General features: G+C 35.9%; 1 protein-coding gene across 2 annotated transcripts in view; it reads left to right on the plus strand.

Moving 5' to 3' along the window:
- Positions 1–318: 318 nt before the first annotated feature.
- The window catches only part of HECTD2 (HECT domain E3 ubiquitin protein ligase 2), a 43,135-nt gene continuing 26,016 nt past the window's right edge, over positions 319–17,437 (plus strand). Inside the window, exons 1-5 of one of the 2 annotated variants that reach the window (XM_026710569.2) lie at positions 319–880; positions 9,312–9,441; positions 13,467–13,602; positions 15,444–15,546; positions 16,790–16,879. In XM_026710569.2, the coding sequence (XP_026566354.1) occupies positions 596–880; positions 9,312–9,441; positions 13,467–13,602; positions 15,444–15,546; positions 16,790–16,879 (744 nt within the window). In that variant the 5' untranslated portion in view covers positions 319–595. The remainder of the gene's footprint in view (positions 881–9,311; positions 9,442–13,466; positions 13,603–15,443; positions 15,547–16,789; positions 16,880–17,437) is intronic. The other variant, XM_087932415.1, reaches the window with a different exon arrangement.

The raw sequence follows: 17,437 nt of genomic DNA on the forward strand, positions 1-17,437 counted from the left end.
CCTCTCCCTTTGCTGTTTGGACCAGCGCGGGGCTGCTTGGAGCAACGCGCGAAAAAAAACCAAAAAAAAACCCCGATCCGATCCGGGCAGGGAGCAGTTAGTCAGGCCCTCTTGAAACTGCGGAGGAGAGAGAAACAGAAAGGGAGAGAGCGAGCGAGGCGCTGAGGGAATCTCCGCGGCGCTCGCCTTAGAGCGGTTGGGACGGAGCGGCGTTGCTCCTCTCGGGCGCTTTTGGCGGGACAGGGAAGAAGCGGCGCGCGCAGATTGGAGTTCCCTTTTTTTTGGGCGGGGAGGGGGGGGGAGAAGGATAAGACAAGGGTTTTTGTTTTTGTTTTTTTGGCGGGAGGGGTGAGGAGAGAAGGATAAGACAAGGGAGGGGGCGTTAAAACCCCGCTCCAGTGGCCGCCGCCGCCGCCGCCGCCTCCGGGCGAGCGCGGAAGGTTGCCTGAGGTAACCGCGGGCGAGGGAGGCGGAGGCGAGCTGGGCAGAGCGGAGCCGGGGCGAGGAGAGGATGGCAGGCAGCCCCAGAGCCGGCTGACGGGAAAGGAGAAGAGAAGAGACCGAGAGGGAAAGAAACGAGGACTTGGAGGGAGCCATGGCGCTGCCCAACCCGCCGCCTGCCCTGGTCGCCGCCGCCGCCGCCGCCGCTGCTTCGGATCTCCTGCCTGCGGTCGTCGACAAACGCCCCATGCTGGGTTGCGACGTAAAACAGGAAAGCGTGGATCCCCCTCCGGCGGAGGAGAAGGGATCCCAGCCACCGGAAGAAGGGATGGCAGCTGCGGAGGAGGAGGAGGAGGAGGAGGAAGAAGAAAGGAAACTCGGCGTGGGAGAAGGCGAGGAACTGCTTCCTCACCTGCCTGAACCGAGGTCGGCTTCTGGGGTAAGGATCGGATCCAGTTCCAAGAAGGGACCGGCGTAGGAGGCTTCCCTCTTTCGGAGATGCCGCCCTGTCCCAAGGGGACTGCATGCATAAATGCATTATTTGATGGGGTGGGTTTTTTTTTTTTTACCCTGTTTAAGGGCAATTGGGGTTTGGGGGATTGAAACTAAAAGCATGTTTATTAACCCTTACCATGGGCCACCCATAAAGTGGCCATAATACGGGGAGAGAAATTGTGTTTTTGTTTTTTTTTCTGACAAGCGAACGGGGCCAAGTTGGGTCTTTTGCTTGGCAGAGAATTCAGTGTTCCCTTGGATTTGGATCCCCTGGTCTCTTGCCTTAGTTTTCCAGCCCCTTCAGCTGTCATTAGAAACTAAGTATTCCATCTAAGCAGAGGGAGCAAAGCAAACTCATTTTTTTTTAAAAAGGTTGTGGATTAGGCTAGCTTGAGTACCTCTTTTGTGATATTTATTTGGATTTTTCTTATTCATTATTTTTTTTCTCCTATGGATAAATATCAGGGAAAAGTTATCTAGAAGGATTGGAGCGGGAAGTAAGTTTGCAGGAACAACTTCAAAAACCTAGTTGTCATCAAAACTGCTAAATAAGTCTTGGATATTAAATTTAATAGGCACCCCATTTATTCCTGATGCAGAGCACATAATGATTCCCATCACATCTCCAACAAATGTAACCCAATTCCGCAAGTTTATCTAAATTAGTTCATATTACCAAACATAGAAGACTGCTACAAAACAAATATTTGCATAAATAACTTATAATTTAGGTCTTCTTGTGCAATCTGGTGTCTTCCAGATTTGTGAGTTGAGAACTATCATCTCTGCCAGTCACCATGGAGAGTACCAGGCTAGTGATAGTTCCCTAATATGATGGTGTTAAGTTTATAATATTCCACATTGCTTCCTTCAAAATTAAGCTAGCCCATTAACAAATTGGTGACCTTTCTGAACTTGCTTTTTGTTGTTTTAATGCAGAGGGAAGAAGGTTATGCAAGAAGGAAACTATCTTCTAGAACTACTGTATGTTGCATCATGTATTAGTCTGATAGTATATTTGTTTACTTCCCATGGGAAGATGCATGCGTGTCATGAAAAACAGCAGGGGAATTATTATTACTGCTCTAAAAAAAGTTGAACATAGGCTGTTATTTTCCACCATAGTCACTTGTTCTGATTTCCAGCCACCTCCCCCTCTTCTCAATAAACTCATGTACTGGATGATCCCTTAAGGGTCGTTTAGAGACAAAACAGTTCAGCTGAAGATATGAGGAATAACAGTACCAAAGTACTGTTATATTTGAAACTACAGAAAACAATTTCCATTTCTGATTTTTTTTCTGAATTACTAGGAAAAAAGCCAAGAATACAAATCAGCAAATATATAAATTTAAAAATACCTGCATTTTTAAAAATAATTTATCCAAGTTAACTAGTCTCTTGCCCAATTACCTCCTTTCTTACAAAAGCTGTCTAGTTACAGCTACAGCAGAAATAGAAAATTGGAGGGATGCTTTGTTAGGTCCTGCCTATTTCCACTTCCATCTAATTTATTCTGAGAAGAAATAGGAAATATTCCAATTGCTCAGCAGTACCTCAGTATAGTAAGTGTCTGCTGCTCACTGAGGCTTGGATTTAGAAGTGTATTTTTCCTGCTGGTATAGTGGTATTTTTGCTTGGAAAATATCAACAAGCCATTGTAGTCTTATTTTGAATAGGAATAGAATTCCAGGTTACTTCGTTTCATCTCCACAACGGCTTCTTTGACATCAAGCATCTGTGCTACCTTTCAAAAGCTATATTTCACCCATAACCAAAAAAATGGTTAATAAAATTAAGAATTATAGTAAGAAACAAGCCAGGAGTTTCCTTATAACTGATGAATCTAGGGGCAAGTTGTACTTTGAAAACTTATCATATCAGGACAAAATAGTTACACATATGGTATACATCTGTAATTTAAAATAATTTAGTTGATAGACTTAATCTTAACATATAATTTTAATTTCTCAGCTATATTAGCTCCTTCAGATTAATTTAAATAAGATGTATTTTTATATGATTAGATTTTAAGAGCAACTTTTACAAAAGAAATGAAGAATTAGAACTGTTTACTTATGAATTAAACTGGTAATCCATAAATCTTTATTAGTTATGAACCATTGGACATTTACACTGTCTTGAGTATGGTATACAACAGAGGCAGAAAGGGAAGAGAAGCCTATGTATTCAATACTATTATATATATTAGACTTGTTCCTTTAGTACTGTCACGTACTCCACAGTGGAAAAAACACTCATACTATAGTGGGGGAAAGCATTCATCCTATATCCAATGTTAAATGATTAAAAAATCCTTAAGAACATGAAATGATTTGAAGTAGAGATCTTCACTAACAGTGTCATAGTCACTCATATTCAATTCATTGTACTGAATATTACAAGCATAGCATAATGGAAAAAAAGTCTTCAATTATCAGTGCTTAATATGGTGCTATATTACTAAGAACAAGTAGTTTCTTTATAACAGATGGAAGGTAGAAAGGCATTTTGAACATGTATTTGCAAACTATTTGCCAGTTCTAACTAGCACAGAAATAAAAGGGAAAAAAACTTCATATTTTAAAGGCTGAATTAGTTCATGTGTGAGGTTGAATGTTTAAAACAACTATCTTCCTTTTTTCTGGATTTGTTTGTGAGCTGCTTTCTACTTTAAAGTTTTCTTTCAGAAAAATACTCAGTTTGCTGTCTGGAAAGGCAGCACAAGAAGAAAATCACTAGTTATTAATTCATCAAATACTGAACATCCTCAGAAGAACTAATATTTCTAATTAACATTGAATCAATTACCGGTATACTGTGTTTAGAAAATCCCTGAATTTAAAAATGTAGACAAAAGTATAGATTTTTCTGATTTCTGTCTTTATTTTCTTATTTTATATTTCTTTATATTAGGCTTATCTTTCTTGTTAAAACTTTAAATAACATTAAAGCATAATTCATGTCAAGATAATACAGTTGACTTATAACTACTTCAGTGACAAAGTTAATGCACCATTCCAAATTCCAGTATCAAAATCAAATATCAGAGACTAATATAAACCAATAAACCTAGAATACATGTAAAAAAGAACGTTCTTTGAATGTGGTCAAATGTAAAATTCTAAAGGCCAGTTTTGAAAATACATCAAGTCCAGTTCATGTGAGAAATTTGTTACACTACATTATATATTTTTCCATATTCTTTTGGTAGTCGCTATTGATGTAGTTGCAGATGCAGAATTACATATATGGAATTTCATTTACAGTATTTGCTTCAATATGGGATTTCAGTAGTTTCAGATAGAGGCTTATCACTACACAAGCACATTTGATTAGAAGACTTTCTGGTTAGTAAACTACAGGCTACATCTAAGAGACTGCAATGGGAGGTTTATTGGTTTATTCTAAACTACTGTTAATTCAGTGGTCCAGCAGAGAATTTAAAGACATCCAGTATGAAAAATTGTGAAAGAAAGGGATCCCATCAAAGCTGGTAGTATTGTTCCATCATTAACATTATGAAGAATCAGTCAGCTCTGTTTTCACTAAGAAAGCCAGATAATTTAATTTAAAGAATCTTAATTTTGAAGGGAAAGGTACCTATAGGTGAGGCAAGGTAATAAATTAGCAAACAGAAATTGTTTATTTTTTCTCTTCACCACAGCAGAGAAATGGCTACATGACTTTTGATAAGAATGCAATTAATAGTTTTGACAGGGCTGTTCTAGTTAAATAGTATGGCAGAATGCACCTAGTAGAGGTGATGGGAAGAATAAGTCCAGACTGATCAGTATAATAGAAATACCCATGACAATGATAATGGTAATAGTAGCAATGCAACATCTTCAATCCTATCCTGACATTTTTGCACATATAAAAGATTCCAGATTGACCTCTCCAATAGTAAAAACGGAAAGGTAGGGAATAATTTCTTCTGTGAGCCCATTCTCTGCCTTATTTAGATGAAAATAGTGTTTTACCAATATCAGCACAGAAACTAATAGTGTATATTTGATAACAATCATTCGTTTACTGCTGATTCAAAGTTATGACAGCGTTAAAAAACTTATGATCTGTGCTCAAATTTACAAATTGCACCACCTCCAGAGCCACATAATAACAATTTGTGTTCTCATTTACCCCAGTTGCAGCATCCTGTGGTGATGTGGTTACAATTCCTGATTTTCCCAGCTGTCTTCTGACAAGTAAAGTCAGTGGGAAAAGCTGAATTCGCTTAATGACCAGAGTAAAAATTGTAGTAAAATCAGATGTGATGGCTTAACAATTGCTTAGTGATCGAAGATCTGGCTCTAATTGTAGTTGTAAGTCAAGGACTACCTGTATTGAACAGTCTTCTTATTTAAATGCCATCAATTTGATTTACTGCATATTTCAATTTTTATACTGCCTTTCATTTTGCAAATCATATATAAAATACGTAAATCTGAAGTCAGTATTCACTTCTTTAGAAAATGCTCAGAAATGAATTCGTAACATCAGGAGATATGACACATCAATTGTAAGAGAAGTCTATTGAAATACTCATCCATACTAAATTTATTTTCTTGAATGGTTTGAGTAGAATTATCAAAAGCAGAAACCATAAAATGTGTAAAAATTACAACCATGTTAAATAAATGCTTCAGCTTATCTAGGGGGAGGAACAGATGGAGATTCAAGAACACAATGATATTTTGGTAATAAGCGTCAATGCTTATAAAACATTAAATAAATATAGAAAAAGGAAGTATTGCATCTCATTTACTTCAAATAATTTTTAAAATTCTAAAAATGAAAAAATATTAACTCCACTACTTTGGCATTCTGCAAGTGGGCGTACTAATTCAGACAAGTATGATACATGTAGTCCTCAATGGCCATTATGGTTGTAAGACATCCCAGTCACAAAGGGGGGTCACCCCATGACTGATCTGATTTTACAGCCTTTTTTGTGGCAGTCATTATGTGAACACCATGGTAATAATAATGACCTTCTGGGGTTAAAAAAAACCATAGTAGTCATAAAGCAAGTCCATTGTTCACTATGAGTCATTTTTGTCAAAAACTGCAAAAAGTTCTCTGCAGAAATGTTGTAAAACGTGGTAAATGCTAGATGCTGCAAACAACTATAAATGCAGGACCAATGCCAAGAGTTTAACCTGTGATCTCACGTGACCATTGGGGGGGGAACGGCCTTTGGAACTTCAGAACTGTCTAATAAGTAGCCCAGGAGAGATTCATCATAACTTCAAATGGTCACTGTGAGCAATCGTAAGTCAAGGACTACCTGTAGGCTTGTAGGGGAGAGCACAGAAAAAGTGTGGACTGTTGTGCTAATTAGATTATAACTGAGGTGGTTTCAAGGTGTTACTGCACATTCAGAATTGGTACCGCACTGCCCCCCCCCCGCCACCTTTCTGCTTTTGTCTCTACTACTGTCATTTTAGTTCCCATTCAAGCTGCTTATAGAATCCGAACAGCATTTAGTATTAAAAATATACCGGTTCATTCATAATTACTCCACCCGCCCCTCCCACACTTATAGCTTCTGTCATTTTCCCCCCTTTAGAGTGAAGGCTGAAATAACGGTGCTCAGACAGAGCATTTTGGACTCCTCTAGAGCTTCTTGAAGAAATTTACATTTTTAGCACATGACATGTAGTTGGGGGATTTTTTTATTCAAAAACAACATTGATTTATTGTGGAGTCTTTTGGGAATATTCACATTTTTTTTTTCTGGCATATCGAGCCTTCAGATAGCTTACTGCTTGTAAGTATCCTACACATTTTCACATTTTCTTGATACGTGAACTTTAGCATTACCAGATCAAAACCCCAGACCATCTTGTATAGTCTTGGCAGCAATCTAGTAGTCATCTGGATTTGTGCAGTCCATAGCTGGTAATGCTAAAATTATCTAAAATTATTTCAATGTTGAAAATGTTCATTTAAAATTTAATTTTGGAGAGGGGAGAAAATGTAAGGCAAGCTTTTACTTCTATGTCATAACCTATAAATAAATATGGATACAAAAGCCACTACATTCTCTTTGAAGTCAGAGGTGGGTATTTAGCAGGTTCTGACCAGTTCTGGAGAACCGGTAGTGGAAATTTTGAGTAGTTCAGAGAAGTGGCAAATACCACCTCTGACTGGCCCTGCCCCCATCTATTCTCTGCCTCCCGAGTCCCAGCTGATCGGCTGGGTCTTCTTTGGTTGCTCTGCACAGGAGAACGGAGCTGGAAAGCAGGTAAAGGTGAGGAGGGAATGGGGATTTTGCAGTAACCTTCCCCTGCTACACCCACCAAGCCACACCATGCCCACTAAGGCACTCCCACAGAACCGGTAGTAAAAAACATTTAATCCCACCATTGTCTACAGTCCTCCATGGAAATCTGATTTTATTTGGTCTGCAGCCATCCATTCTCTGGAAGGGTAAAGGGACTAATAATTGAAATTTTGTCGTTCCAAAAATTATTCCTTTTTATTTTTAATTGTCCATAACAAAAATTTTATTATAATATGAGGCAGAAAGAAGCTTTTTCATGAGGAAAAAAAAACCCAGCCTTGAACAGAGAAAAGAGCCTGTGGCATACTGGTTAAAGTACTAGACTAGCACAGGTAGATCCAGGTTCAAGCCATCCTCAGCCACAGAAACCTATTTAGTGACTTCGGGCCAGTTATTCTCAATCCAATATCACAATCCTACATCAGAAGAACATTGTTGTCAATAAAGTAGAGGGAGATAAATAAAGTAAAGTAAATTGCCTTAAGCTCCTAAAGGAAAGACTGGTATAACTTAAAAAATAAAACTAACTGTTGCAACTTGGAAATATTAATATGTGTCTGAATTGTTTCAATTTTATCCATCTCTGAAAAAACTTTAAAAGTCCCCCCCCCATACTTGGAGTGGGGCTATATAAAGAGCCTTACAATTAGATTTCCAGCTCAGAAAGTATCAAAGAGAGTGAGGGACCATTTGAATACCATAATCTGATAAAGACTGCCAAATGTCATACAAATTGGTGTAAGAAATATATTCCCTACTTTCTAGATTACTTAAGTCTCCACAATTTTCTATATTTTGCAACAAAAGAATATGACACACAACAAAGCTAGACTGTGAGTAAGTGAATTCTGTCAAATACAGTATGCTTGGAAATATGCTTAGGGGAATCTTCCTGTCACTGTTTTCCTTTTTAATATAGCATCTGTTTACCATGCCCAGAAATGCTTTGCCCTTGCAATTTGAGTACAACTACCATCTATCAATTTCCTTAACTCTAACACACACACACACCTCAATGACAGGAATAAAAGATAGAAGATCAGGAATACTGCTTACCAAGATTGGGAATTAGGAAGGAAAATGGGAAGAATGGATTGACTTTGCTTATTAGAAGGTTGCAAAAGGTGACCATATGACTCCCGGATACTGCAACCATCATAAATATGAGTCAGTTGCCAAGCATCTGAATTTGGATCACATGACCATGGGGTTGCTGCAGCAGTCATAAATGAGAAAAATGATCATAAACCACTTTTTTCAATGCCATTGTAATTTTGAATGGTCACTAAACAAATTTAGGTTGAAGTTGAAGACTACCTGATGGGGTTCCATATGATGGAATCCATAGGAATATTCTGTAAAGAAACAAAGAACATGGTACGGGGAATGAGACAACTGGAAAATTGGATAAATTTATTGATGGATGTTAGAATGTGTGTGAAAATAGTAACGTATATTCATATAGTTTTCTGTTCACGCCTCACAGCTTTAACATCTATTCAAAAGGCTGCAGACAGAGCAACCTATTACAACTGTCTTTCCATTATTTTTCCTATCACACGATTATATGAGAAATTCTGAAAAACTTGTCTAAAAATGTATACATCTTTTTGACAGGTAGCGTGTTATTCTGCCTTTCCATCATTCATTATTTCATTCAGTGGAATTTATATGCCACTCCAATCGAGGAGGTCTCCTGGCAGCTTACATTTATTTCTTACAGTAATAGAATTAAAATTAGTCTCCTCTCCACCCCGTCTCACATTAAAACAACCTACATCATGCATTCTAGTTTTGGATTTATTTCAAGTAACAACATAGCCCTGGCTCCACATTCATTTTGAAATCAATCAAGATTAAATATGTAGCACAGACTTACATTTGAATTTTCATTCATCAATGAAATATAGATTCTTTTTCTGTATTGCATTCCAAGTTGTATTACTTTTAAATATGGACGTTTTTAATGTGTTCCTTTTTTCTAAACCATTGCCACTGCGTTGCTAATAAGAAAAGTAATGTTCTATGAACTGGAACCTTGTCAAAGTTCATCGTCAAGCACTTTGTTTATTTTTCCTAATTTCAGGGAATGGAAAGAGGACACAAAAATGATATTTCTCCTTTCAGCAGTTTCATTTCAACCATCAGCCAAAAGAAGGAAGATTCTGTAAATGAAAATTCACCTGAACAATTAGTTATTACTGATATAAAAAATGGTGAGAAAATAAAAGATTTAATTTTTAGTCATTTCTAGCTGAAGGGGGTACTTGACATTTGAAGATGTTCTTTTTATTTGTGTTATGACAATGCTTTCAGTACTTTTTGTAGAACTCTCTTTGTGTGAAGATTAACATGATACAGCACAGTAAGAAACAATCTTCTAGTAAGTAGTTATAACAGCTCAGTAGGGATTGTAGGATGCAGTAACTGGAATGAATTTTAACACAGATAGTATTCAGTTTGCACATGTTAATGAATAGTAATAATAGTAACCTGCCACCTGCTTAATTATGTTTTCAAACAGTATTCGTTCTTCCAAGGGTTTTATAAAACTTTGTTAGTGTGTTTAGGAAAGACTTTTTAAAATTACATTTAAGAATAACTGGAGTTGAATCTGTCTTTATAAACAGAAGAATTATGAATGAATAAGCAATCATGAGAATATGCAAAATATTGGAACTTTATAGTATTTTATATTTCATTATTTTTGGCCCTTTTACAAAGTGGTTTCTGATTCTTATCCTTCACATACCTTCATTTAAAGGATTTAACATTTTATTAAATAGGAACGTTAGCTGAACAGGCTAAATGTGTGAAGCAAAATGTAATAATCAAAGCAAGTATGAAAGAGCAGAGTTGCATCATGACATTGTGAAACATGTTTCATCCATATGGATGCCTATGTTTAACTACAGAATAAAAATGATCGGAATTCTATATTTAAGGTTGAACATCCAAATTGCCTCTGTCAGGACCATGCACTTATAATAAAATGAGTTATTTCAGAATCTCTTGAGGGATGTAGGAGAAAAAAGAGCCTTAACGTTTATTACAGGTTACAAGTAATTTAAATATATATGAACTTAACACAAAGTTAAGGGCTGGAATTAAACATACAATTTTCCTATTTATAAAGAGAATTAAAAAAAAATGAGTTTTCACTACACAAAATCTGTTTTTTAAAGATAGCTGTCCTTCAATCATCTTGCATTTTACCAGTTTTCCAGGTACCTTAACTGTTTTTGTCAGTAATGTATAGAAATCAAATAATCAGAGTTGGCAGCTACAGGTAGTCCTCGATTTATGACCATTTATAACATTCAAAGTTATGATGTCCTTGGAAAAAGGGACTTCTGGCATGTACTCACATTTATGGCCCCTCACATCATCCCCATGATCACATGATCATAATTCAGGCATCTGGCAACTGACTTGCATGTATGACCTGTTGCAGCATCCTACGGTGATGTGATTATGATTTGCAGCCTTTTTTGTTGATTTCAGGAAAAGAATGCACATTGGAGAATCTGGATTTGCTTAACAATTTAAAATTGGGTTTGACTCAAATTATAACCACTACATCTTATGTAGCTATGAATCAAGGATTACCTGTACAGACTCTACTTTGCTATAATGGGTTTTTACATTGTATATATACAAATATTTATTTTTTTCCTAACTTCTTAACCCATCTCCAACTTTTTGCAGTCTTTCAGTTAACAGTACAAAGGAATCTAGAAATTCCTTACAACTGATAAGCACTGAAAATTTAGTAACTAGCTTGGAGAGAAATATGTGTTTGATCCCAGTCTAGCACTTGCCATCTTGTAATTTCATTTTCTGGAATTATTGGAGCTAATAATACTTTTAACAACCAAATTGTATGTTTAAAATGTGGTTCTATGGTTTGCTCATTCTTGGGTGTCACTACGCTACGGATGCTTCTGGGTTGAAAGGAGGACAATATAGCCATCACTCTTCCCACTGCTCTGACTCATCTGGAACAGCGGGAGGGCTATGTGAGGATGCTTTTTCTAGATTTTAGCTCTGCATTCAACACAATTCTTCCACATAGACTAGTGTCTAAACTTATGGACCTTGGGTTTTCTTATTCCATCTGCCTTTGGATTATGGATTTCCTACCTGGCCGCTCTCAGAGGGTCAAATGTGGTAATCATACCTCTTCAGCCCTTATTCTTAACACTGGTACAGCACAGGGTTGCATATTGAGTCCCTTACTTTATCCTCTTTATGTGCATGACTCCATTCCCACTCACACTAGTAATACTATTATTAAATTTGCAGATGATACAACAGTGGTGGAACTTATCTCGGGGTGGGTGGGTAGATGAGTCTGCCTATGGAAATGAGGTGGACCTGTTGCTTTGAAGATGTGGAGACAATAATTTGGTCCTTAAAACCAATAAGACCAAGGAGCTTATAATGGGCTATAGAAGGAATAGATCAGACATCCAGCCCTTGCTTATCAATGGAGACCCAGTGGAGCAAGTGACCAATTTAAGTTTCTGGGTGTTGTCATAAAAGAGGTCCTGACCTGGGGCACTCACATTGCAGCACTGGTCAAAAGGGCCCAGCAGAGATTATATTACCTGAGACTTCTCAGGAAATAGTAACTGAATAAAAAAGTTCTGGTGACCTACCACTACACTATAGAGAGTATTTTAACTTAATGCACCTCTGTATGGTTTGCCAATTGCACAGTGGCAGATAGGAAAGCACTCCAGAGGATTAATGTCATTGCCCAGAGGATCATTGGTTGCCCTCTCCCCTCTTTGGAAGAGCTTTATAGCTCCCACTGCCTTAAGAAAGTTCACAACATTCTCAAAGAATGTTCACAACATTCTCAAAGATCGATCTCAAAGATCGATCCCACCCATTTTTTGAACTATTACCATCTGGCAGACAGTACAGGACAATAAAAACAAGGACAAACAGGGTGAAAAGCAGCTTCTATCCCAGAGCAGTAACTATATTGAATTCTACTGTATAGTGTAATATTAATGCAGTATCAGTGGTTTTCAATTCAATTATATAGAATGTGTGTTTTTGTTTTATTTTTATAGTTTTCTTAACTATGATGTACACTGAAGATAGCATTTAATTTAATTGTACAAGGTACAATGACAATAAAGTAAGCCAAATTAGCTACCTATAACCTGCTGTCCAGGCGGTGCCAGAATGTGGTAACAGCACACATTCTTCCAAGAGGCTCCTTTCATGAGGACTATAGGATTATATTTTAAATGTTACGTCATATAGTATCCTTTTTTAAAATTGTGATGCTTTTGACATGAATAAACAAACAAAAATCTTTGGTGTTAGTAAGAAATTGCACTCATTCCACTTTTAGGTCAAAAATATATTATTTCCAGGGTGGAATTCTGCAGTTATATTGAAATACAGTTTGATCATTGTGTTCACATATTTGTTAGTTGAGCAATCTGTATTTATGTGATCATTAAATCAGATTTGGCATTCATTTGCAACTCTTGTATTTCTCTTGAGCTATTTCCTAAAGCATTTTGTTTTATAATGTTTAGAATCTGAAGTGTGTATTCCATATGATACCTGAATTTGAAGAACTTTTAATTTATTCCTTGAAAAGAATGACATGATCAAAACTGAGTTCAGCTTGATCTCAAATTCTACAGAAATTAAATTTTCCTGACTTTGAATTCTATAAGGAATGATGACTAGTTTAAAATTGGGGGTGGTTGCATATTATTCCTCTCTTTTAGTTCTTACTTACATATAAATAGTTCAATTAGATTTCCAGACAACTGAATTCTAAATTATATTGTATTCTTTATGTAAGAAGTTATCTTTTCTGCAATGCCAATAAAATTATTAGAACATTTATAAGATCATTTGTGAATATATTGTTTTAAATAAATGGTATTATTCTTATAATGGCTTTTTAACTGAGAATATATGTTTATGTGAACTGTTTATTATGTAAAGATGCTGGTTTTCTTCCTCAGCAGAGTTCTAAATGCATTTCAGGGAAGTTCTGGAATGAAAAAGAATTAAGAGGCAGCTTAGAGGCTAGTATTGGAAGCAACATCCTCTCTTAAGTATCTTTCCAGGATCAGAAGTAAAAATTTAATAATATTTACTCAAGGTTGCACTATTTTGGATAGCCATTTTCATGTGCTATTTACCTGAGCATTATAATACTGATTTTTTTGTTTGTTTCATTTTTCTCTTATTTTTAAATTAGCAAAAGAACAGTCACTTGGCCTTGGTGTTAGGCAAAAGCAGCGAACCTCAGTGGATATACTTCCAGTAGAGATGAAAGTTTCAATCCCATTGGAACCCTCCTGTCTCAGCCAAACAAAAACTATGAAAGAGTTTTGGTAAGCAGTGCTGTTCCATATTTGATATACAACTAAGTTCAACTTAACAGTGTATTGTCTGCTTAAGGTAATTATTGTTATTTTACTTGGTGAGGACTTTGTGAGTAATAGACCAATTATCACAATTACTGTAGTAATTTAAAAATATTATGTAAAATTTTGACTAAACCAGTGCTTACTTTTTCACTTAGGCCTAGAGGGTTTTTTTTAAAATACTGTACATATTCATATAGGCTTGTGCTGAAGAAAGGTGTTGCAAAGTCATTTTTTCTCAAGGATAAACATGTCCAGTTCCCTTAATTTCTTCTCATGAGACATTTCTTCTTATTCTTTTTAACTTCTGCATCTGTTTTGTTTCCTCTGAATCTTTTATAAAAACAAGTGCCCAGAAACTCAAAATAAGGATTCACCAATACAGAATGCTGCCTAGTAGAACTATTTATTTATGTATGTCCTGCCGTTATTAGTTTTACAAATAACTCAAGGCAGCGAACATACCAAATACAATTTTCTTCTCCTAGTTTCCCCAAAACAAGAGAGAGTCACCCCAGCTGGCTTTCATGGATACAGCAGGACTTGAAATCACAGCCTCCCGCTTTCTAGCCTGCTGCCTTAACCACTAGATCAAATTGGCTTTCTGTGGTTTGCAAACTAAACTTCTGTTGATACAAATCAAAATTGCATCTGCCTTTTAGCAATCATGTTGGGCTGCTAACTCATATCAGCAAGATGATCATCTATTGTTCCCATGTGGATACCTGGAGTAAAATCTTCACAGTTATTTAATCTCATCCCTACAAGATAGTAAGCTTCATAAGTCAGTTAATCTTACCAAACATTCATTTTTTTATCACAGTAGGAAAACTTCAACCATTGTTTCTCTCCACTTTGTCCTTTTCAGATAACTGTTGCATCCATTCTGTTCTTCAGGGCTTTTGCAGTTGCTGTTACTAGAGTCGCTTATTCCTTTTCTGGAGACTTGCAGTCTTCTGCAAAAGCCTAAAAGCTATCATGGAGCTTCAAGGCTGAAGGATATGTATTTACATATCTTGCTTTTGGTCTACTATTGTTAAAAAAAATCATTTCTGGTCATTGAAATCCACTGGGTCGACTCCTTCCTTTGATTCTCTTATGAAGAGTGGCTTTCTCTGACAGTTTCAGTTGCAGAGCTTCATTTGTTTGGCTTGAAAATCTACTCTCTATCTGCTATAACCACAAAAGCTTATATTTGCTACAAATCTATGCAAAAACACATCACAAGTACTGTAACTCATAATAACTTCATGATCATATCAATTTATCTTCATCTTAACTTCTTACCACTAGAAAGGTTTTTATTTATTTTTGTCCCCACCTCAAGCTCTCAGATTAGCCAAGAATTAACTATCGTCTTAGAGGAAAAGTTTCCCAGATTCTTGAACTCCATTGACAAATTATTTTTAGTTTTTGCTTAGTGAACATTTCATGCTGCCATATTTGCTGGAGCCTGTTCTTACCAAGAAGTAATAATTCACAATAAGCAATGTAGAGTTTTCTGGCTATGCACCATGTAGGAAAACTGCTGATCATAATCCTTCAAACCCATAATCAGCTTCTGTTTGCTCCTCTATCTAATACTAAGGCTTTCTCTTCTGTTTGTTGTTCCTGGTGATTTGTTTTGAGCAAATTATTTGGAAAGTATTTTATGTTATTCAGCATTAATCAGAAATAGATAGAGGTCTTTGAGGTTAAGCCTTTTTATTAATGTTATATACACGTAATAATGCTTATTTTCATTTTAATATATATAGATATTCAATAAGAGATTAATTTATAACATGTTGAATTTTGGATTTTCTTAGGGATGACATAGAAAAAGCTAAGTTAACAGGAGACTGGAAGGAAATCTATGACTTTTATTCAAAAACATTTGATTCTTTTCCAGAAGTTAACACTGCATTTAAGGTAAAATTGGCAATACTCTCACTGTTTTTTCTTTTCTCTTCCAGTTTGTGACTTAAAAACAGGAATTACCAATAGTGTAAAATATATGTTACCAGTTATAATATTGTGTAATTAAAACCAAAAACCAAAAATAGAAGATAGGTAGATTAAAGAAAAAATGGTTAAAAAAACCCAATACCATGAAATGCATTATTTTTGTATTGCTTCAAAGTCATTTTCTCAATTGAGGCTTTGTGTTTTTTAAAATGTTTATTTTGTAAAAGTATGAAAACTACAATTGTATCTGTAAATAAATAAAAACCGGAAAGTATGAACTCCAGAAATAAAAAATACAGGTGGAATATATTCATAATACAAATTGAAAGATTAGCATTGTCAGAGCCACAATATACATCTATTCAGGAGGCAAGAATCTTAACCTTGCCATTGTGTCCCACCATATTTCCAGATAATCACACTTAAGGGATTAGTAGAAGTCTCGGGAGACTTCCTGCTTAACAAATAGGTAGAAATTTTGACTGGTGGGACGTCACCCTGAACTGGTCCACTGGACCTTACACATCTCAGTAACTTACATATCAAGCGAGACTATTGCAACATGCTTTATGTGGGACTCTTTAGAGACAACCCTGAATTCGTACAGCAGTAGAACTGACTGTTCAGTTCCACCACGGCAAGGGACACCCATTTTGAGATTATTGCTGTAGATTTCCAGGCAAATTTCAAAGTGCTCGTCATTATACTTAAAGCCCTACATGGCTCAGCACTAGATTATGTCAGGCAACCCTAACCAGAATGGAATCTGCCTCCCCAACGTGATGATCAAAAAAAGAGTCCACTGGAATCCCATCTGTCATCTGAGGTATGTGATATGGACAAGATGGCAGGCGTTCTTGGTAGTTACCACCAATTTAGGACAACCATTCTTCCCAGAAACACCCATAACTCCCACTCTTCTGTCTTTTCACAAACACTGCAATTTTATTTCATCGTACCTTTGGCCGTAGCTGAATTGAGGTGCTATGATGCTGTTGTCCTTTTGTTTTTTCAAGGTAAACTTTATTATATTAGTTTTTGTTTTAAGTGTATTATCTCATTGTTTGCTGCCTAAAATTCCATTAAATGAATAAAAACATTTAATTATAATTTTAAAAAATAAATATTATTCCAAAAATTATAGTTGCAACACAAATTGAAAATACATTAGAGAAGGTTATCTCATGTTTATTGTTTCAATTTGCAGAAATATACCGAAACTCCTTTTAATTCCATTGAAGATTGTGGAATTGATGCTAAATATGTGAATGCAGTTTATGATACCTTACCTCAAGCTGTAAGTCAGCTCTTCTTTCTTCTTTGTAATCTTGTGCAGAATACTATAATGATATCTTTATATTACAGTTCAATTTTTTCCAGTTATTATTATATATATTGGGTAGCTTCTGGGTTTATTCAGTTGTTGTAACTATCAATATTTCTAATGTACACTTTAATAATTTCCAGAAATTACAATCTCTTTGAATTTGCCTAATTTGTTTTTCAATTATAACTGAAAAGATGGTTGTATGATGCTGTAAACAGCAGATTTTTAAAAAAGAAATATGGGTATTAAATCTAAACTTAGAGTATACACATAAGTACTACATGAATGTCCCCACTTGGTCTGAAACATCTTTTTTGCCTTTGAAATAATCACTGCAGAACAATATAAATAATGAATGCTAATTTTTAATATATTGTAATGTAATGTTATTTTCAAAAATACATTATTTAAATTAGTTGCATAATTTAATCTGTCCACATAAACCTGAACTGAACCATGAAATAAGTTTACATGGGAAAGATAATGACAATATGAATTTGAACATATATTCATTTTAAACAGAACAGA

Source organism: Pseudonaja textilis, chromosome 4, assembly GCF_049901715.1.
Source record: "Pseudonaja textilis isolate UNSWEBS1 chromosome 4, rPseTex1.2, whole genome shotgun sequence".
NCBI classification, from domain to species: Eukaryota; Metazoa; Chordata; class Lepidosauria; order Squamata; family Elapidae; genus Pseudonaja; species Pseudonaja textilis.